Raw genomic sequence first — 21,700 nt, forward strand, 5'->3', positions numbered from 1 at the left:
CTAAGGCTTAGCAAGAAGAACTGCACTGCACAGGATTATTTGGACATTCTGCAAGATGTGTTTGGTCGGACGGAGAACGCGGCTGAACTTCTCTACCAGTTGGACCACTGTTATCAAGAAGAGGGGGAGAAGTTGTCCGAATTCATTAAACGTCTGGATAGGATTATCCACCAGATTCTGTTAAAGAAAGGAATAGACCCCCGGAAAATAGATGAGACTCGTGCACGACAGGTTCTGAAAGGGGCTCAACCTTTAGATCCCATTGCCATACTGTTACGAACTCGTCGAGATGGCGGCATTCTAGAATACCCCGATCTGATTCGAATGGTCAGAGAGGAAGAGGTCATGTTGGACAACAAGAAGAAAAGTCGGCAGTTTGACTCAACTGCCCGGGTTGGAGTGATAAGTGTGGAAGAGGGTGACTCTCAAGTTGAACTCCTAAAGACCCAAGTGTCTCAGTTGATAGAAATGGTGTCCATCCTGACTGGTCAGGTATCCACTCTACCCAAGGGGAGTATATCGGAGAGGCCAGATGAACCTGTTAGTCTCAGCACAGATCCAGAGCCACGGCCTGCAAGATTGTTAACTTGTTTCAACTGCGGGGGAGTTGGGCATGTTAGAAGGGTATGTCCCAGCTCAGGAAATGCTGCCGCGAAACCTCGCGAGCCAGCGGGAAACTTCAGAGGACACCGGTGAAGGAGTCAACCGGGTGTCCGCCAGTCTTAAGGGACTCCAGAAGTGGTGCAGGATCAGGGAAACTGAGTCAGGGGGTCAGACCCAAATATAACACCCCCAGTTCTAGACTCCGGGTTACTGAGGGAAGGAAAGTCAATGCACACCGGATTCGGCGGGGGCCTAGATCAAGGAAGAAAAAGGAGAAGAGGGCCAGGGTACAGAGAACTGAATCAGATAACAAGGCTACATCAAGAGAATTCCCAACTAACTTGGTCGGGCCCTCCCCAGTGGTCTCGGTTCAGGTGGAAGGAATTTACACAAGAGCCCTCCTTGACACAGGGGCCCAGGTGACTCTTTTGTATAGAGACTTCTATGATAAATATCTTACCCATCTACCTTTGCAGAAGTTGGAAGATCTGGAGATATGGGGTATTGGGACCCAAAGTTTTCCCTATGACGGGTATCTGCCAATCAAGTTGACCTTTGATCCATCAGTGGCTGGTGAAGCGGAAACCTTCGACACCTTAGCGGTGGTCTGTCCTCGTCCACCAGGGGCCAACAAAAGCTCTCTCATCGTAGGAACAAACACTGACCTGGTAAGGCGCCTTCTGATACAACTGGTCCAGGGACAAGATGCTCAGGCGCCAAGGATCCATCCCATGCTACGGCAGGCCTACCAACGATTAGTGTTGGAGCAAGAGACCCCCGCAGAAGGAGTTGGACGACTCTGGAAGCTGGATAGAGCAGAAAAGGTCTTACAGCCAGGAGAGGTGGCCTGTTTTAAGGCTTCTGTTAAACTCACATGGCAACAGCCGGGTCCCTTCATTATCTTTGAATCAGGTCAAAAGGAGAGACAGAGAGGGATAGAAGTGATCCCTGAGGTGATCCCTTTGAAGGTGTTACAGGAAAACCGTGGAAGGGTTTTAGTGAGTGTCAGAAACACCTCTATTACACCAGTGAAGGTACCGGCCAGAGTGCTCCTGGGCCAAGTCAACCCGGCTACCCCAGTTGCCCCCATTGATTTCAAAGAAAAGGAGCAGGGTGAAGCGGTTATAGAGGAGCTTTGCTCTGGAAACGCTGCCCTCCTGCCGGAATGGGTGAAGAGGGCCAAGGCACAACTTGCTCGATGGAGGGAAATATTCTCTAAGGACGAGTTTGACGTGGGATGTGCCAGGAGCGCCACTCATAAGATCCGCCTGAGTGAGGACAAGCCTTTCAGGGAGAGAGTCCGGCGAGTCCCCTTAGGTGACTTAGAAGATCTACGTCAACAGCTGGCAGAGCTCAAAAAGATCGGGATTATCCGAGAATCCAGGAGCCCGTATGCTTCCCCGATAGTGGTAGTCCGGAAGAAAAATGGATCTTTGAGGCTTTGTATCGACTACCGAACGCTGAACAGAAGAACCATCCCAGACCAGTATACCACTCCTCGAATCGAAGATGCCCTACAGAGTCTGTCAGGGGCGAAGTGGTTCAGTGTGATGGACTTAAAGAGTGGGTATTATCAGATCCCCATGCACCCTGAAGATCGGGAGAAAACAGCCTTCATCACCCCTGTGGGGTTCTTTGAGTTCAATCGCATGCCTCAGGGGTTGTCCGGGGCCCCTGCTACCTTCCAAAGGCTGATGGAGAGGACCGTTGGAGATATGAATTTGATAGAGGTACTGGTATACTTGGATGATATTATCGTGTTTGGCAGAACTTTGGAAGAACATGAGGAGAGGTTGGAAAAGGTCTTGAAGAGGCTACATGAAGAAGGTCTGAAACTTTCTCCTGAGAAGTGCCAATTCTATCAGTCCTCGGTCCATTACCTGGGCCATATCGTGTCTGAAGAAGGGGTGGCCACTGACCCGGACAAGCTGGATGCTGTTGCTTCCTGGCCGAGACCCACAAATGTGACCGAACTCCGGTCATTTTTGGGCTTTTGCTCCTATTACAGGAGGTTTGTGGAGGGGTTCGCCCAGATTGCCCGACCCCTAAATGAGCTCCTGAAGAATGAAGAAGATGATGTCCCTGAGTTGGTAAAGCCGGCGAAGTCCACCATGGGCCCCCGGAAGGCTAAGGAATCCATCCAGGATCAGTGGACCCCGGAATGCGAAGGGGCCTTTGTCCAGCTGAAGGAAACCCTAACCACTGCCCCTGTGTTGGCCTATGCGGACCCCACAAAACCATATGAACTGCATGTTGATGCCAGCCGAGATGGGCTGGGGGGGGTACTTTATCAGGAGCATGAGGGTCATCTGCGACCTGTTGCCTATGTGAGCAGAAGCCTACTGCCTGCTGAAAGGAATTATCCTACTCACAAACTTGAATTCTTGGCCTTGAAGTGGGCAGTGGTTGACAAATTGAAAGACTACCTGTACGGAGCTGAATTCATTGTCAAGACAGATAATAATCCCCTCACCTATCTGTTGACTACGGCCAAGCTGGATGCAACAGGACATCGATGGTTGGCTGCCCTCTCTAGCTTCAATTTTAGCCTGAAGTATCGGCCAGGAATCGGAAATAGGGATGCAGATGCCCTATCCAGAAGGTTGCATGTTCCACAGGAACCTGCGGAAGAATGGACTCATTTGGCTCCAGAAGGGGTGCGTGCCCTATATCAGGGAACTGAATTTCGATCCCGAGGAGGGTCAAGAGCAGAAGAGATTGGGGTTTCGGCTATCGGAGTACCCAAATGCTACTGCCAGGTGACCCAGGTTGAAGGGGAGGGTTTGCCCCGGCTGTCCAAAAGGGACTTGCGGAAGGAGCAGTTGGAAGACCCTTTGGGAAAACTTCTTTTGGAAGCCTTGGAGATCCAGAGCCCTGAGTTGCTTCTAACTGACTCCCCTCAGGGGGCCCGTCTGTTACATAGAGAGTGGACCCGGTTACAGATCAGAGAAGGAGTGGCCTACCGGAGAGGTCCATCTGAAGATCTGGAGGAGAAGTGGCAACTGTTCTTACCAGCTAAATACAGAGAGGGAGTTCTGGCCGCTCTTCATGATAATCATGGCCATCTGGGGCCCGAAAGAACCTTTCAGCTTGTCAGGGACAGGTTCTACTGGCCTTGTATGAGGGCCGAAGTTGAAGGATACTGTCATTCTTGTGTCCGGTGTATACAGAGGAAGACTCTGCCACGTCAAGCAGCCCCAATGGGCCATCTACAAAGTCAGGGACCCATGGAGCTGGTGTGCATTGATTTCCTTTGCTTAGAGCCTGATCTGAGTGGCCAGGGGAATGTCCTTGTGGTAACAGACCATTTTACCAGATATGCTCAAGCATTCCCAACAAGGGATCAGAAGGCCTCAACGGTAGCCAAAGTTCTTGTAGAGAAGTTCTTTGTACATTATGGGTTACCACAACGCCTCCATTCTGATCAGGGAAGGGACTTTGAAAGCAGACTGATCAAGAGACTGTTAGATATGTTAGGCATTCAAAAGACTAGAACCACTCCCTACCATCCACAGGGGGATGCCCAGCCTGAACGATTTAACAGGACTCTTTTGGATATGTTGGGGACTTTGAGCTCAGAGAAGAAACAGCATTGGGGCAAGCACGTAGCTGCCATTGTGCATGCCTACAACAGCACTGTCAGTGATGCTACTGGATATTCCCCTTATCGGCTGATGTTTGGAAGGGAGGCTCGGTTGCCAGTGGATTTGGCCTTTGGCATTTCGCCTGATCATACCTCTTCAGCATCGCATAGAGGATATGTGGACCGACTGCGGAAGAGTCTGAAAGCGGCCTATGACAAGGCTCAGGCTACATCTGATCAACGTGGACTGCGGAATAAAAAAAATTTCGACCTAAAAGTTCGGATCCATGACCTGCAACCAGGGGACAGGGTTTTGTTGAGAAACTTGGGTGTCCCGGGAAAACACAAGTTGGCAGACCGCTGGAAGTCCCAACCTTATGTTATCTGCAAGCAACTGCCAAACCTTCCTGTGTACCAAATTCGGCCTGAAGGAAGTGTGGGTCCATTGAAGGCTTGGCATCGGAACCATTTGCTGCCTCTCTCTGAAGCGGTTCGTATGCCCCCTGTGGAAGACGTGTCAGAGGCCCCTTCGACTTCTCGCCGGTCCAGACCAGTTACCAGATCTCAGACGACGCTCCCAGATGAGGGAGAGGGAAGTTCTCCATCTGAAGATTTGGAAGATGAAGAGGAGGTACCCGACTGGTTGTGGTCATCTCAGTTGCCAGAACCCACACCTGCCTCCCTGTCTTCATCTGACTTGGCTGATAGAGGAGCCCTTCGGGCAGAAGCCCCTGAATTCATACCCTTTCATATGCTTCCAGAAGAAGCAGCTGAGGATGAAGATCCTGAGGAGGAGGTTGCACCCTTCTCTGAAGAAGAACTGACCTCTCTTGAACCATCAGGTTCCTCTGTGTTGGAACATGAGGAGGGGGACATTGAAGAATCCTCAGAAGTGCCTGATCCTAGCACCTCTGAGAGCATGCCTCCACGGGAACAGAGGGAAAGGAGAGTCATTCACCCACCTAAGAGACTGACCTATGATCAATTGGGTGAATGTTCGGAAGAAGCTGTTTTTACCTCCAAAAGATCTCCTGACCAGCCTAGTTCCTCCACTGTAGATTTGGTGGGGGACAACCCTAGCTCACCCCCAGGCACAACTGTACAAGCCACCCAAGTTTTGGGGGGTCTGTGAGAGATCATGAGAACAAAGTATTGAAGTAGAAAACGTTTGCATTTAAGTTTGTACATAAGGATATTGGGTTTGGCCATTATAATAAGCACAGTTTTTGATGTTCACAATTTGGTTTACTTTGTGAGTTAATGTTTGCGCACATTTTGTTGCTCTGACCTCACTATATGTTTTTTTCTCTTTCTCACCTTTTGATGTTTTTTTTTCAACACAAACTTTAAGATGTAAGTGTTTAAGAAATTGCAAAGGCACATGTGCTTTTTTTTAAAGGAGCACTATATAAAAGCACTAGAAATCAGCACTATATTAACACTGTAGAAATCACTTATTTGCTTATTAATTGCACTTTATCGTTTTACTGTTGCACTGCTATTAGAATACAAAATTGGATGTATTCAGATTGACTTATTTCAGCAAAATGTTAATGTTTTTGTTGTATAATGCCAACCTATGCACTAGGGTACATACTGTTGACCTCTTTGGGGACCAAAGTTTCTCAAGTGGGGGGAGTGTGTAGCGGGGTTAAACATGCCTAAAGACACTGTTTGATATGTGGGAAGGAACTAGGCTCCCTCTAGTGGTAGCTGCATGGAATTTCCCGGGCTGTGACTTCCTTTTCACAAGATGAAGAAACTACATCTCCCAGGCTGCTTTGCAAGATCCAGGAACTAGGCTCCCTCTAGTCATAGAGGAAAGGGGGAAAAAAGCGCCAGTAGAGTGCAGTTTTTTTTTTTTTTTTTTTTTTTAAAAAAGAAGGAAGTTTATTAAAAATAAGTATAAAGGAACAGGTGACTCGATACTGGACTCACTTCAGTGCAGTCACTGTGGTGCCCTCCCTGGTGTAGGTCAGAAGCTCGGTGCCTGCTCTGGGTCCTGATGCGGTCCAATCGTCCGGGAGAAGTCCGGGGTTTCTCAGGCGACTTCCGGGTCGGATCGGCATAGGAGATGTGGAGCGTGTTGGAGGCTTCTTCCGGCTGCGTCTGACGTCACAGGGTGTCTGGGCTTAGGTGGGCGTATCCGGGCGTCACAACATGTTTCGGAGCATGCGCAACATGCCGGTGGCGGGCATGCGCACTCCTTTGTCAAGTGTCCGGATGGGAGGACGTGCAGGGAATTATATAGGAAGCTGGGGGCGTCATTAAGGAATAAAAGCGGCAACGGACAAAAAGGTCTTAAAGCGGCAATGTTCATTGGAGACACAGGGGAAAAGAATGATGTATACGATAACACGCTTTTATTCCTTAATGACGCCCCCAGCTTCCTATATAATTCCCTGCACGTCCTCCCATCCGGACACTTGACAAAGGAGTGCGCATGCCCGCCACCGGCATGTTGCGCATGCTCCGAAACATGTTGTGACGCCCGGATACGCCCACCTAAGCCCAGACACCCTGTGACGTCAGACGCAGCCGGAAGAAGCCTCCAACACGCTCCACATCTCCTATGCCGATCCGACCCGGAAGTCGCCTGAGAAACCCCGGACTTCTCCCGGACGATTGGACCGCATCAGGACCCAGAGCAGGCACCGAGCTTCTGACCTACACCAGGGAGGGCACCACAGTGACTGCACTGAAGTGAGTCCAGTATCGAGTCACCTGTTCCTTTATACTTATTTTTAATAAACTTCCTTCTTTTTTAAAAAAAAAAAAAAAAAAACTGCACTCTACTGGCGCTTTTTTCCCCCTTTCCTCTATGACTAACATTGAGCTGCTTCGCTCACCCGGAGAGCAGCCTTGAGTGCAACCCATCCTCACCCACCCACCGAACAGAGGATCGTCCACACCCGGACCCCCCCTCCCCCCTCCCCCTCTCACACCCCTGGTCAGCCCAACACTCTCTGCCTCCAGGCATCTGAGTCCTACTTTTTGTTTCCCCCCCCCCCTCCCCCCAGGCTATTCCAGCTGACCACTGTTCCAAGTACCAGTGTCCTGCCTGTACCCCACCTGACCATTTGCCTCTACAAGCAGCCACAATAGAGAGCAGCACCCCCTGTGAGCGCCTTAAATAACATATTTTTTTTTTTTTTTTAGGCTCCCTCTAGTGGTAGCTGCATGGAATTTCCCGGGCTGTGACTTCCTTTTCACAAGATGAAGAAACTACATCTCCCAGGCTGCTTTGCAAGATCCAGGAACTAGGCTCCCTCTAGTGGTAGCTGCATGGAATTTCCCGGGCTGTGACTTCCTTTTCACAAGATGAAGAAACTACATCTCCCAGGCTGCTTTGCAAGATCCAGGGTGCACGGCTGCACCGCACGGCACTATGGGGGAGGTTATTTAAAGGAAGAGAGAAGCGCGCGAAGGGGGGGCCTTTCTGCGCTGGACTCTGAGGAACCAGCGAGCGAGAGTGAAGGACTGACACTGGATATTGGGCCAGAGCCTTTTAGCCTGGAGGGACGACGTGGAACCGTCCCATCTCAAGCACGAGGCACATTCCTGGAGGTCATACTGCTGTTTGCCGAGACCGGAAGTCATCCGCCAGAAGGACCCCGCGCGGCTGGCATATAGCCAAAGGACTGAAACCGCAGTGGAAGCGCGCGAAGGAGAAACTTCTGTTGGTGAGAGGGCACATGCCCAATAACTGACTTTATCTGCTGAAGAGACAGTTTTATCTACAGATAGCGGTAGCGCAGCAGGAGGTGATAAAACCCCGGGGTTTATCACCATACTCTCTCAGGAGACTCATAGACAAACAATAAGGTCTGTAAAGGAGTCGCCAGAGGCTTATCTCTCTCGCAGAAGTTATTGCTCAGTTACGCAGACACCCTGCGGTGACAACTAACAGCTCGTTGTTTTCTCTCTCTTGATCTTTATTCCTAATCTGGATTACAAATGAGCTCTATTCAATAACCTTGCTAGCGAAGATCAACAAGAAAGAAGAGAACTCTGGGGGAGGGACTCAGATAGGCCCACCTACCTGGTACTGTGTCTAGCCTTAATGCAGGAGGAGTGTGGGGGTATTCTTTTACCTTTTTAAAGCTGTTTTAAATAACCTTTTATGGACTTGTATTGTATTGTATTGTATCTCCCCTATTCAATTTGATATATAGTAAACTAAGTTTGGTTAATTACAATCTTGTGCGTTGTTCCATTGTGTCACCCAGAAGGACTACTATTCAAGAAGGTAACAAGGTATTGTTGCATAGTGAAGTATTGTATTCCAACCTGTGTATCTATTTGATAGTCCAGTCCTATTCTGGGTCAGTTGTGCCTGAGGAGGGATCGAGACAATTTGATTGGGTTGTTAGGCAGGGTGTAGACCCAATAATATAATCAGCAGCTCCTGCGGGGGTGGTGCTACACCTGTATACTGTACACCCCCACATACACACACACCTGTATACTGTACCCCCCCCCTGTGCACACCTGTATACTGTACACCCCCCTGTACACACCTGTATACTGTACACCCCCACATACACACACACCTGTATACTGTACCCCCCCCTGTGCACACCTGTATACTGTACACCCCCACATACACCTGTATACTGTACCCCCCTCTACACACCTGTATACTGTACCCCCCCCCCTCTACACACACACACCTGTGTACTGTAGACCCCTTACCCCCTCCCACACACACACACCTCTGTATACTGTACAGACTATGACTTGTTTACAGATTCTGATCGGGCAATAGAAGCACTTAAAAAAAGAAAAAAATCCTATATAGATAATTATTTAATTAATGAATGAAATAACATACCAGAAGAGAGAGACACGAACAGGATAAGAATTCCTGCTAGGATCACTAAAATCTTTTTTGCTGTCATTTTTGAAAATTACAATCTAAAGAAATGCAATTCAAGAGCTCAAGTAATAAGCAACCGCTTGCTGTACAAGTCAACTGAAATCTGGCGATGGCGAAGGAGCTGCCGCTGGGCGGGGCCTCCAGGTGCCGTCTTCTCCCTAACCAATCAGGGCGCGAGTCCTGCAGGAACGCATGGGCACAGCGTTCCCGTACTTCTGCCATAGCAGGAACGCTGTTCCCGTTAGCAGCCGCTTTCTGCAGGACTGGCCTTGACACGAGAACGTCCACTTGCTCTCCCGCCCCTCCTTCTGCTCCTCCCTCCTGCCCCTACTTAGTCTCCTCCTCTCTCTAAGATGAAGGACAACATAGTACACACCCACTTCTCTGCCTCCAGCCCCCGCACTGAACAAATCCCTCCTACCTGGGTGAGAGCAGAAGCAGTCCTCCAGCCCAGCACGGAGAAATCGCCGCTGAACTGGAGGGATGTGAGATGAGGGGGAGGAGCCGAGTGAGACCTGGGGGAGTGGCCAGCAGGCAGAGGAGTGGGCATGGCAGGGATGTACTGTGGAAGGTAGGCCAAGAGTGCTGTATTATGTCTGACTGTATTGTATGTGGTTCTTATAAAGCCTGCTGCAGCATGTACATCATGAACACCTGAGATATAGATGGTGTATGGGCACATAGGAACAGAGAAGGGAAAAAGAGAATGGGGGCAGTCATAGATGGGGACACTGAGGGGGATAAAGAGGCAGAAGAGGACACTGATGTGGAGCAGTGAAAGGGGAACGGCAGGACACTGCAGTGGGGGTTATTGATATGAAGGAGGGTGTTAAAAATAATCAACACATATAGATTTGACATGGTATACTGTTTATCCCCCATGCCTGTATACTGTACCCCCCCCCCACACACCTGTATACTGTACACCCCCCCACACACCTGTATACTGTACACCCCCCCACACACCTGTATACTGTACACCCCCCCACACACACACCTGTATACTGTACCCCCCCCACATACACACCTGTATACTGTACACCCCCTCCCACACACCTGTATACTGTACCCCCCCACACACACCTGTATACTGTACACCCCCCCACACACCTGTATACTGTACACCCCCCCACACACCTGTATACTGTACACCCCCCCACACACCTGTATACTGTACACCCCCCCCACACACACACCTGTATACTGTACACCCCCTCCCACACACCTGTATACTGTACCCCCCCACACACCTGTATACTGTACACCCCCCCACACACCTGTATACTGTACACCCCCCCCCCACACACCTGTATACTGTACACCCCCTCCCACACACCTGTATACTGTACCCCCTCCACACACCTGTATACTGTACCCCCCCCCACACACCTGTATACTGTACACCCCCCCACACACCTGTATACTGTACACCCCCTCCCACACACCTGTATACTGTACCCCCCCCACACACCTGTATACTGTACACCCCCCCACACACCTGTATACTGTACACCCCCTCCCACACACCTGTATACTGTACCCCCCCACACACACCTGTATACTGTACACCCCCCCCCACACACCTGTATACTGTACACCCCCTCCCACACACCTGTATACTGTACCCCCCCACACACACCTGTATACTGTACACCCCCCCCACACACACCTGTATACTGTACACCCCCCACACACACCTGTATACTGTACACACCTGTATACTGTACACCCCCTCCCACACACCTGTATACTGTACCCCCCCCCACACACCTGTATACTGTACACCCCCTCCCACACACACACACACACACCTGTATACTGTACACCCCCCCCACACACACACACACCTCTGTATACTGTACACCCCCCCCCCCACACACACACACCTCTGTATACTGTACCCCCCACACACACCTGTATAGTGTACACCCCCTACACCCCTCCCACACACACCTGTATACTGTATGCCCCCCCCCCACACACACACACGTATACTGTCAACCCCCCCCCACACACACACACCTCTGTATACTGTACCCCCACACACACCTGTATACTGTACCCCCCCCCCACACACACACACACCTGTATACTGTACACCCCCCCCACACACACACACACCTCTGTATACTGTACACCCCCCCCCCCCCACACACACACACACACCTCTGTATACTGTACCCCCCACACACACCTGTATAGTGTACACCCCCTACACCCCTCCCACACACACCTGTATACTGTATGCCCCCCCCCCCACACACACACACACACACACACACACACACGTATACTGTCAACCCCCCCCCCCCACACACACACACCTCTGTATACTGTACCCCCACACACACCTGTATACTGTACCCCCCCCCACACACACACACACCTGTATACTGTAAACCCCCCCCCCCCCCATAATATTGGGTGCCTGGAACGCACACACACATTTGTGGGTATTCCCGATGTGCGAGAGAAACGCAGATGGGGGACATTAATTCTAAATCCACACATCAGCAAAAAAAAATTTGTTTTTGCACACACAAAACTGCATGGTGCCACAACATCATGGGATTCCTTGTGGCACAATCATTAAAAAGGGTCTTGGACATCTTTCCCCGGTTTCTGCAGGTAGGGCAGCCCTTTGACATAACATGCTTCATGGCCACATAATGCTATAGGGTATTCTGTTAAATAATGCAGCCCGTCAGATAATGCCTCAGTACGTAATGTCACTCCAGCTGATCAATTGATCAGCTGGAATGACGTCAACACTGCTCATGTGCAGATCAATGGAGGCAATATTTTTAACAATCTGCAAAGCGCGGAGGGGGAATGTTATTGTGAGATTCTGCCTCGCTCTCTCTGCGCATGAGCGGGCGGAATACTATTACTGTTGGGAGGATTTGGCTGTGTTACAGGGTGGATTCCGTCGTTCAAGTCTCACACATGCGCAAAGAGAGCGAGGAAGGATCTGTCAATTAGATTCTCCCTCCACGCTTTGCAGATCGTCAGCTAATACCTCAGACGATCTGCGCATGTGCAGTGGTGACGTCACGCCAGCTGATGAAAACATCAGCTGCAGTGGTTACGTACAGCGACAGAACAGAACTTAGGGGCCTGGTTGCACATGTGAACAAGCCCATACAGACAGACGCACTCACTCACAAACAGACACACGGACAGACATACACATAAACACAGACCTACTCACCCACTTTGGAAAGTGTTGAATTGGCTGTCCCTGCCCCACGACTCCCCCCCCCCCCCCCTCCAATCAGCAGAAAGTGGGTGTTCTGCTCTGGAATTGAAATGGGCATTTCCAGCCTTCAGTCCCCTCCTTCTCCAATTAGCAACAGGTAGACAAGGAGCTTCTCATTCTGCTGCGGAGTTTGCGGAGATCTGCAGGCATAGCTACCAACTGTCCCTGATTTTGAAGGACTGTTCCTGATTTGGATCAAACAAATATATTAGAATGCTTTCAGAGACCAAATGGGAGTTCACATAAAAGAGGGTTTGTGTGTAACATTCAACAGGTTATGAATGCAATGACACCTGCTCCCCCGCTGTGACAGCTAACAGGGCTCTTCTCTCCCCTCCCCTGCTAGCTGTCAATTTTTTTTTATTTTTTTTAAATGGGGCCATTTTGTTCTTCCCCCCCCCCCCCCCCCCCTGCCTGGCCACATCACACAGCGCTCTGTGAATTGAAAACTACACTAAGGTCCAGCTGCCTTTTCAGCTTTCGGCTTGTAGTTTTCAATGAACTACCGTGGTGCTGTGAGCACTGTGGTAGTTCATTCATTCTTCCTGTCAGAGGGTATTGGCTTCCTCGTAGGAGGAAGCCGATACACTGACAGGTCTGCAGGAAACCTGCATTGCATCAACAATCTGCTGGTCGCTGGTGCAATGCTTTCCAAGCTTCAGAAACAAAAAATAATAAATGCACATTTTTTCTCCTGCAAAAAAACGTGTATTTATTATTTTTTTTTGTCAAAAGGTGAACTTATCCTTTAAATTTGGTATTAACACGGCTGCCAAAATAGCAATAGCCCGCTCTTGGCAGACTCCGGTGGTGTCATGGATCATGATAAATGAGAGGATGGTGGCAATGCTCTGAGACATGCACCTCTTTGAGAAAACATGGGACCCTTGAGTGCGGTAAGCCGGCCCTCCCTGATCTGAGGAGGAGCCTTCATTTGCCGGGACCACATAGTCTGCTTGTGATCCCCGACCCCGGGCTCTTGAATCTGGACACCGACACTTTCCTACTACTACTACCTACTTCCTTATTTTCTTTTTCCCATCTTTCATCCTTTCCTTATTTCTCCCCTATCTCTTCTTCTCCTTTTTTGAAATGTTCAATAAAATGACATGGATGTTAACGGACCACTGTTAGTCCTCAGCTTCTACATATTGCTGCCTCTACTTATACCTGTCATACAGGTGGCATCCCTGTGGAATTACAGGTGGTGGACACCTCCACGGTTAGTCATAGTGTTGGGGGGTCGGACGGCCGCTCTGCCCCTCAGGGCGCAGTTAGTTTCCGCAGGGGCGCTGGAGGGGGGAGTGGCGGGGCCGGCCAACGCAGATTTAGTTGGCATGGGGGGGCTACACACTTTGCCGATGTTTATGCCACTGTTCTATTGCTCTCAAATTCCATGTCAAATGTTTTGGAAGGTTTATCTTTGTAGTTTTCTTCCATGGTCATGGACAAATGTGTACCTTTTTTATGTCTTTTTCTTAAAAAATTAATACAAAAAACTTAAATCTAAATTTGGTATTAATACATTTTGTTTTATTTCCACAGAAGCCAGGCTGGCACTGAAGACTTACATAAGTTTTATTCAACAAACCATCTCAGACCCTGAAAAGGTTCAAGGGAGACTCCATAAAGATGATAAGGTATATAAGCAGAAATATACTGTTTTATAGAAAGTAGATCACTGAACACAGCCTTTAAAGTAATTGTAAAGTCTCGTTTAAAAAAAAAAAAAAAACAACAAACATATTATATTTACCTCCTCTGTGAGTTGGTTTTGCACAGGCAGCCTGGATCCTCCTTTTCTCGGGTCCGTCTTTGCTGCTCCTAGCCCCTAGACGAGTGCCCCCACAGCAAGCAGCTTGCTGTGGGGGCACCCGAGCCGAGCTGCAGCTCCGTGTGCCCGTTCAGAACCGGAACTGCCGTTTGGCCCCGCACCTCCCTCCCATGATTGGCTAACTGACTTTGATTGACAATGGCGCCACTGCTGTGTCTCAGCCAATCAGGAGGGAGAGTCCCGGACAGTCGAGGAACTCATAGACATCGCTGGATACAGATGGGGCTCAGGTAAGTATTAGTGGGGCTGCATAGAATGCATCAGGATAAAAAACCTGACTTTACAACTCCTTTAACTACTACTAGTGTATACCTGCTATGGACCAGAGCAGTTTTTAAATTTCTGCTCTGAGGCTGTTTATTCTGCAATATCTTTCCTATTGCTTATTATAACATATATACACTATATTACCAAAAGTATTGAGATTCCTGACTTTGCACGCACATGAACTTTAATGGCATCCCAGTCTTAGTCTGTAGGGTTTATTATTGATTTGGCCCACCCTTTGCAGCTATAACAGCTTCAACTCTTCTGGGTAGGCTGTCCACATGGTTAAGGAGGGTGTCTATGGGAATGTTTGACTATTCTTCCAGAAGCGCATTTGGGAGGTCAGGCAATGATGTGTATTAGAAGGCCTGGCTCGCAGTCTGCGCTCTAATTCGTCCCAAAAATGTTCTATTGGGTTGAGGTCAGGACTCTGTGCAGGCCAGTCAAGTTCCTCCACCCCAAACTCGCTCATCCATATCTTTATGGACCTTGCTTTGTGCACTGGTGGGCCGTCATGTTGGCACAGGTAGGGGCCATCCCCAAACTGTTCCCACAAAGTTGGGAATCAACCACAGACTGTGGAAAAGTTTGCATTTCATTTGGAAATCAGGGTGCCAGTCTGGAGGAACAATGGAGAGGCAGAGAATCCAAGTTGCATGAGGTACAGTGTAAAGTTTCCACAGTCTGTGATGATTTGGGGAGCCATGTCATCTGCTGGTTTTGGCCCACAGTGTTTTATGAAGCCCAAAGTCATTGCAGCCCTCTACCAGGAAATACTACAGCACTTCATGCTTTCCTCTGCTGACCAGCTTTATGGAGAAGCGGATTTCATTATCCAGCAGGACTTGGCACCTGTCCACACTGCCAAAAGTACTAATACCTGGTTTAATGATTATGGTATCACTGCTTGATTGGCCAGCAAACTCGCCTGACCTAAATCCCATAGAAAATATGTGGGGTATTGTCAGGAGGAAGATGAGAGACACCAGACCCAACAATGCAGACCAGCTGAAGGCCGCTTTTAAATCAACCTGGGCTTCCTTAGCACCTCAGCAGTGCCACTGACTGATCACCTCCATGCCACGCAGCATTTTATGCAATAATTCATGCAAAAGGAGCCCCAACCAAGTATTGAGTGTATACTATACTGTATATGGACATACTTTTCAGTAAGCCAACATTTCTGTTTTAAAAATGATGATGAGGTTCTAATTGGTACTCAAGTATCTATTAAAAATCCTTTTTTTTTTTTTTTTTTTCCATTGGTCTTATTTAGTATTCTAATTTTCTGAGATACTGAATTTTGGGTTTTCACTAACTGTAAGCCATAATCATCAAAATTAAAAGAAAGAAATGCTTGAAATATCACTGTGTAACGCATCTATATAAGATATAGGAGTTTCACTTTTTGAATTGAATTACTGAAATAAATTTAACTTTTTGATGATATTCAATTATATGAGCTGCACGTGTGTGTGTGTGTGTGTATGTATGTATGTATGTATGTATACAGTATACTGTATGTATGTATGTACAGACCAAAAGTTTGGACACACCTCATTCAAAGAGTTTTCTTTATTTTCATGACTATGAAAATTGTAGAGTCACACTTCAAGAGGTAGTCACCTGAAATGGTCTTCCAACAGTCTTGAAGGAGTTCCCAGAGATGCTTAGCACTTGTTGACCCTTTTGCCTTCACTCTGCGGTCCAGCTCACCCCAAACCATCTCGATTGGGTTCAGGTCCGGTGACTGTGGAGGCCAGGTCATCTGGCGCAGCACCCCATCACTCTCCTTCTTGGTCAAATAGCCCTTACACAGCCTGGAGGTGTGTTTGGGATCATTGTCCTGTTGAAAAATAAATGATGGTCCAACTAAACGCAAACCGGATGGAATAGCATGCCGCTGCAAGATGCTGTGGTAGCAATGCTGGTTCAGTATGCCTTCAATTTTGAATAAATTCCCAACAGTGTCACCAGCAAAGCACCCCCACACCATCACTCCTCCTCCTCGGTATTCGGCCCCCTTGAACTTTTCGACCTTTTGCCACATTTCAGGCTTCAAACATAAAGATATAAAACTGTAATTTCTCTTACGTCCTCCGACAGTCGCCACCCCTTCACGCAGTCTTCACCAATGGGTTTTGACCTTTGCTCCGCAGGAGTAGCTAGGCACAAGATTTGTTAATAACAAAAGCTTTTAGCATAGACACACCCCTAGGGGCTGTCCCACTAGTCAATACCTCCCTGCACCAGCATTCCCAACTCAGTTTGATCTTGCCTAGCTTAGGAGTAGCAGGCTTTCCTGTGCTGGGGCTTCAGTCTCAGCCTTCTACCCTTTTTTTGATTTTATTTCAAGTATTTTCTCTTTACTTTACTAGCTGTTATTTTGTCAGCTCTTAGTTAGGGATCTTCGGATGAAGATGTGTCATGCGGAGCTGGGTCTCGGACTGGCAGCCCTGGATCCCAGGGCTGAGGGCCAGATGGATCCCCAGCCTGCCATCGAGCGTTCAGCTACGGTTCGCCCTGGCGCCATGAACGACCATCCCTGCTCGCTGCAGGGATGCTGCCTGTGAGGTGGCTACCTCACTGGACGCCATTCTGCGGTCTTGTGCTGCGGTCTTCTGCGTCCCAGCTGCGGCACTCCCTGTCATGGAGGATAGCGGTTTGTCATTTTTGAGACGGTTCCCCACGCCATCCGGTACAGTAAGCACCTTCTGTGTGGGGACCCTCTGTCTGGGGGGTCAGTCTGTGGCTGTGTGTCCCCTCCCATGTCTGTTGTGTGCGGGCTCCCTGCTGCGATCCCTATGGGGTTACATGCCTTTATTTGTGCTGCGGGGGGGGGGCCTCTCTCCCTCCGCTGTGAAAATCACTTTGGGAGATGTAAGTACAGACATGTGTGGCGGCGACCGCTGCGGCTGAGCGCCGCGCGGTCCGCCATTTTCACTGTATGTGACATGTTGGCTTCACCCTGAGCCTTGTACAGGGTTGCAGTGGCTTTTGGCGCCGATCGCCGCCATTTTTTTGTGTGTGGCGGGCCGCTTGATCCGAGCACATGTCGGTGGCCATTTTCTAGAAGCCCCCATTGATTTCTATGGGCAGCCATTTTCCCTGAGCCTGCTGCAGTTATAGGTCAGCCTTATTGCCATCAGTAGCAACGCTCTGCGAGCTCTGCAGGTGATCTCTCCATACCTTTCTGGGCTATCCTTCCTAATTCAGCTGTTTTCTGCCCCTGTGGGGATCGGAGCATATTGTGAGCCTTGGGGTCTGCAGGGGAGGCAGAGGTTGAAGGGGTTGATACATCTCCTGGCCCAGGGGGTGGTGATCCCGGTGCCTCACCGGGACAGGTTTTTTGGGGGTTTTTACTCCGATTTACTCACTGTGCCCAGTAAGGAGGGCGAAGTGCGTTTGATCCTGGACTTGTAAGCTCTGAACCGCTTCGTGCGTGTTGGGGAGTTTTGCATGGAATCCCTGCACTCAGTGGGGGTGCTCTGAGCCTGGGAGGATTCCTGGCCTCTGTCGACCTGAAGGATGCGTGCCTACGCATCCCCATTTTCGAAGGTCACCAGAGGTGCCTTCGGTTCGCCATTACGAAAGACCGTTGCCAGTTCGTGGCGTTACCTTTCGGTCTCGCTTCGGCTCCACGGGTTCTTACTAAAGTGCTGGCACCTGTTCTGGGCCTGTTGAGAGCCCAGGGCGTTTCGGTCTTGGGACATCTGGATGATCTCCTGTTAAGTTCGAGTGTCAGTCTGAGCCTGCTGCAAGCCCTGTCCACTACGGTACAGGCGCTTCAGGAGTTCGGTTGGACCATCAACGTTCCGAAGTTGACGCTGTCTCCTTCATTTAGCTTTCCCTATCGGGGAATGGTTCTGGACTCTGCTCATGCTAGAGTATTCCTGCCGGAGGAAGAGCTCCGGACTCGTCAGGAAGAGGTCAGGTCCCTCAGGGACACCCGTTCCTCCTCACTCAGGACCTGTATGCGGTGCCTGGGGTTAGTGGTCTCGACCCTCCAGGCGATTGCCTTTACTCAGTTTTCACGCGCGGTCTCTCCACGTAAGGATTCTGGCCATGCGGGAAAAAGCATCCTCAGTCTTGGGATCTGAGGGTTTCATTGAGCGCCTAACCAGAAGAGATCTTCTGTGGTGGCTCCAGCCCCTGGCTGTGTCGGGGGCAAGTCTTTTCGTCCGTTGCTATGGACGGTAATCACCACGGCTGCCAGTCTGTCGGGCTGGGGTGGTGTTCTGGGCGCCCTGTTTTGCCCAGGGAACTTGGTCGGAGGAGGGATCCTCCCTTCCGATCACCATTCTGGATTTGAGAGCAATACAGCTTCGCCTTCTCCAGTGGTCAGAACGACTTCGGGGCCATCTGGTTCGGGTACAGACGGACATTGCCACCGCGGTGGCTTACATCAACCACCAAGGGGGCACCAGGTGTGCCCGAGCGGCCCGGGAAGTGACCAACATTCTGTCTTGGGCCGCGGCTCACGTCCCGGCGTTCACGGCAGTTCACATTCGGAGGGTGGGGAACTGGCAGATCGATTATCTGAGCCGCCAGACCCTGGACCAGGGGGATTGGTCCCTACACCCGGAAATCTTCCAGACGCTGTGTGCGAGGTGGGGATCCCCGAATGTGGATCTGTTTCGCATCTCGGCTGTACAACCTGGTGGAAAGGTTCGTGGCAAGCACGCGCGATCCTCGGGCGGCCGCCTCGGACGTGTTAGTGGCACCTTGGCATTAGCATCGTCTGATGTATGCCTTTCCTCCACTTGAGTTGCGGTCCAGGTTCCTTCACAGGTTGGCCTAAAACCGCACGCGGTGTTTCCGGTGGCTCCGGACTGGCCTCGCCGGTCCTGGCACACGGACATCGTTCATCTGGCTGTCGTGCCTCCGTGGCGCCTACCACTGCGGGAAGCCCTTCTGTCTCGTAGACCGATCTTCATTCCTGCTTTACAGTCGCTGGCTGTAACGTCCTGGCTGTTGGAAGCCGGGTCCTGTGGACTGGGGTCTCTCCCCTGAGGTCATTCCTGCTCTAATCGAGGCTGGAAAAGCCTCGTCTGGTAATATTTGTTACCGTACTTGGAAAGCATACTTTACCTGGTGTGTGTCCAGGGGGTTCCCCCCTCGCTCATGCTCGGTGTCGAGAGTGTTGGCTTTCTTTCAGATTGTTGTGGACCAGCGTTTGGCGCTGGCCACGATACCAGGCCAGGTTTCTGCACTGGCTGTTCTTGTTCAGCGCCCTATGGCGTCTCATTCCTCATTCGCACCCTTGTTCGAGGTGTGCGTCTCTTGGCCCCCCCTCGGGGGGAGCCCTTGCCTCCGTGGGACTTGAACTTGGTGCTGTCCGTATTGCAGCGTGTCCCCTTTGACTACATCAGGGGGATATCGTTGCCTCTGCTGTCTGGTCAGGTTGCCTTTTTTAGTGGCGATCGCTTCGGCTCGCTGGGTGTCAGTGTTGGCGGCATTGTCCTGCCGCTCTCCCTACTCGGTGGTTCCAAGGGTAGGGTGGTCTTGCGACCTCACCCGTCCTTCCTCCCTAAGGTGGTCTCTGACTTTCACCTTGTTGAGGACGTTGTCGTGCTTTTGCTCTGTGCAAAGCCTGGGCATCCTAAGGGGGTTGCTTTGCATTCCTTGGATGTTGTCTGGGCGATCAGGGTTCACCTGTCGTCCTCTGTTTCTTTTGCGAGTCGGATTCCCTCTTTGTCCTTCCTGAGGGTCCTCGGAAGGGCTTGGCGGAGTCTGCGCGACCATTGCCGAATGGCTCTGACGGGCCATTATACTGGCCTATACTTGCAGGAACGGGTTCCACCCTTCCCTGTTAAGGCGCACTCTACCTAATCTCTGAGTTCGTCTTGGGTCTTCCGGCTTCGGGCCTCGGTGGCCCAGGTGTGCGCGGCCGCGCCTTGGTTGTCCGTGCACACCTTCTCCACTTTTTATAAGGTGAATGCTTAGGCATCAGCCGATGCCTCCTTTGGCCGCGAGTTCTCAGTGCGGCAGTCCCATAGGAACCCTTGTTTATGGGTTTTTTGGCTGTTGGGGTGTTTTCACCCCTGGGTTACTTGTGTTCCTGGGTTGTTGCTCCTGTTGAGCACGTTTCCTGTTGCCCAGCTGGTTCTCTTACTGTGCGTAAGGTTCCTTTCTCTGATGTGGGTACTGCGTTGCTTCTTCTGCGGCTACGTCTCCCACCCCTCATGTCTACACTGCTTTGGGACATCCCATTGGTGAAGACTGTGTGAAGGGGCGGCGACTGTCGGAGGACGTAAGAGAAAACGGAATTTTTGTAAAATCTTACCGTAAAATTCCTTTCTCTGAGTCCTCCGACAGTCGCCGCCCTCCGCCCCTCTTTGGGGTTTTTGTGTACTCTTACTGCTATGCTACCAAACTGAGTTGGGAATGCTGGTGCAGGGAGGTATTGACTAGTGGGACAGCCCCTAGGGGTGTGTCTATGCTAAAAGCTTTTGTTATTAACAAATCTTGTGCCTAGCTACTCCTGCGGAGCAAAGGTCAATACCCATTGGTGAAGACTGCGTGAAGGGGCGTCGACTGTCGGAGGACTCAGAAAAAGGAATTTTACGGTAAAATTTTACAAAAATTCCGTTTTTTTGTGAAGAATCAACAAGTGGGGCACAATCATGAAGTGGAACGACATTTATTGGATATTTCAAACTTTTTTAACAAATAAAAAAACTAAAAAATTGGGCGTGCAAAATTATTCAGCCCCCTTAAGTTAATACTTTGTAGCGCCACCTTTTGCTGCAATTACAGCTTTAAGTCCCTTGGGGTATGCCTCTATCAGTTTTGCACATCGAGAGACTGAAATTTTTGCCCATTCCTCCTTGCAAAACAGCTCGAGCTCAGTGAGGTTGGATGGAGAGCATTTGTGAACAACAGTTTTCAGTTCTTTCCACAGATTCTCGATTGGATTCAGGTCTGGACTTTGACTTGGACATTCTAAACACCTGGATATGTTTATTTGTGAACCATTCCAATGTAGATTTTGCTTTATGTTTTGGATCATTGTCTTGTTGGAAGACAAATCTCCGTCCCAGTCTCAGGTCTTTTGCAGACTCCATCAGGTTTTCTTCCAGAATGGTCCTGTATTTGGCTCCATCCATCTTCCCATCAATTTTAACCATCTTCCCTGTCCCTGCTGAGGAAAAGCAGGCCCAAACCATGATGCTGCCACCACCATGTTTGACAGTGGGGATGGTGTGTTCAGGGTGATGAGCTGTGTTGCTTTTACGCCAAACATAACGTTTTGCATTGTTGCCAAAAAGTTCG

General features: G+C 50.0%; 2 protein-coding genes across 2 annotated transcripts in view; one reads left to right on the forward strand and one right to left on the reverse strand.

Moving 5' to 3' along the window:
• LOC309561653 (uncharacterized protein) overlaps positions 1-9,135 on the reverse strand; it is a gene marked incomplete at its 3' end in the record, with an annotated part of 36,892 nt that extends 27,757 nt beyond the window's left edge. Inside the window, exon 1 of the mRNA XM_082265646.1 lies at positions 9,021-9,135. Within this exon, the coding sequence (XP_082121772.1) occupies positions 9,021-9,087 (67 nt within the window). The 5' untranslated portion in view covers positions 9,088-9,135. The remainder of the gene's footprint in view (positions 1-9,020) is intronic.
• Positions 1-21,700, forward strand: part of ANKRD45 (ankyrin repeat domain 45) — a 119,131-nt gene that overhangs the window by 78,352 nt on the left and 19,079 nt on the right. The window contains exon 4 of the mRNA XM_082264746.1: positions 13,870-13,964. Within this exon, the coding sequence (XP_082120872.1) occupies positions 13,870-13,964 (95 nt within the window). The remainder of the gene's footprint in view (positions 1-13,869; positions 13,965-21,700) is intronic.

The sequence above is a fragment of the Pelophylax lessonae genome (genome assembly GCF_965119305.1).
Source record: "Pelophylax lessonae genome assembly, chromosome: 8".
In the NCBI taxonomy this organism is placed as follows: domain Eukaryota; kingdom Metazoa; phylum Chordata; class Amphibia; order Anura; family Ranidae; genus Pelophylax; species Pelophylax lessonae.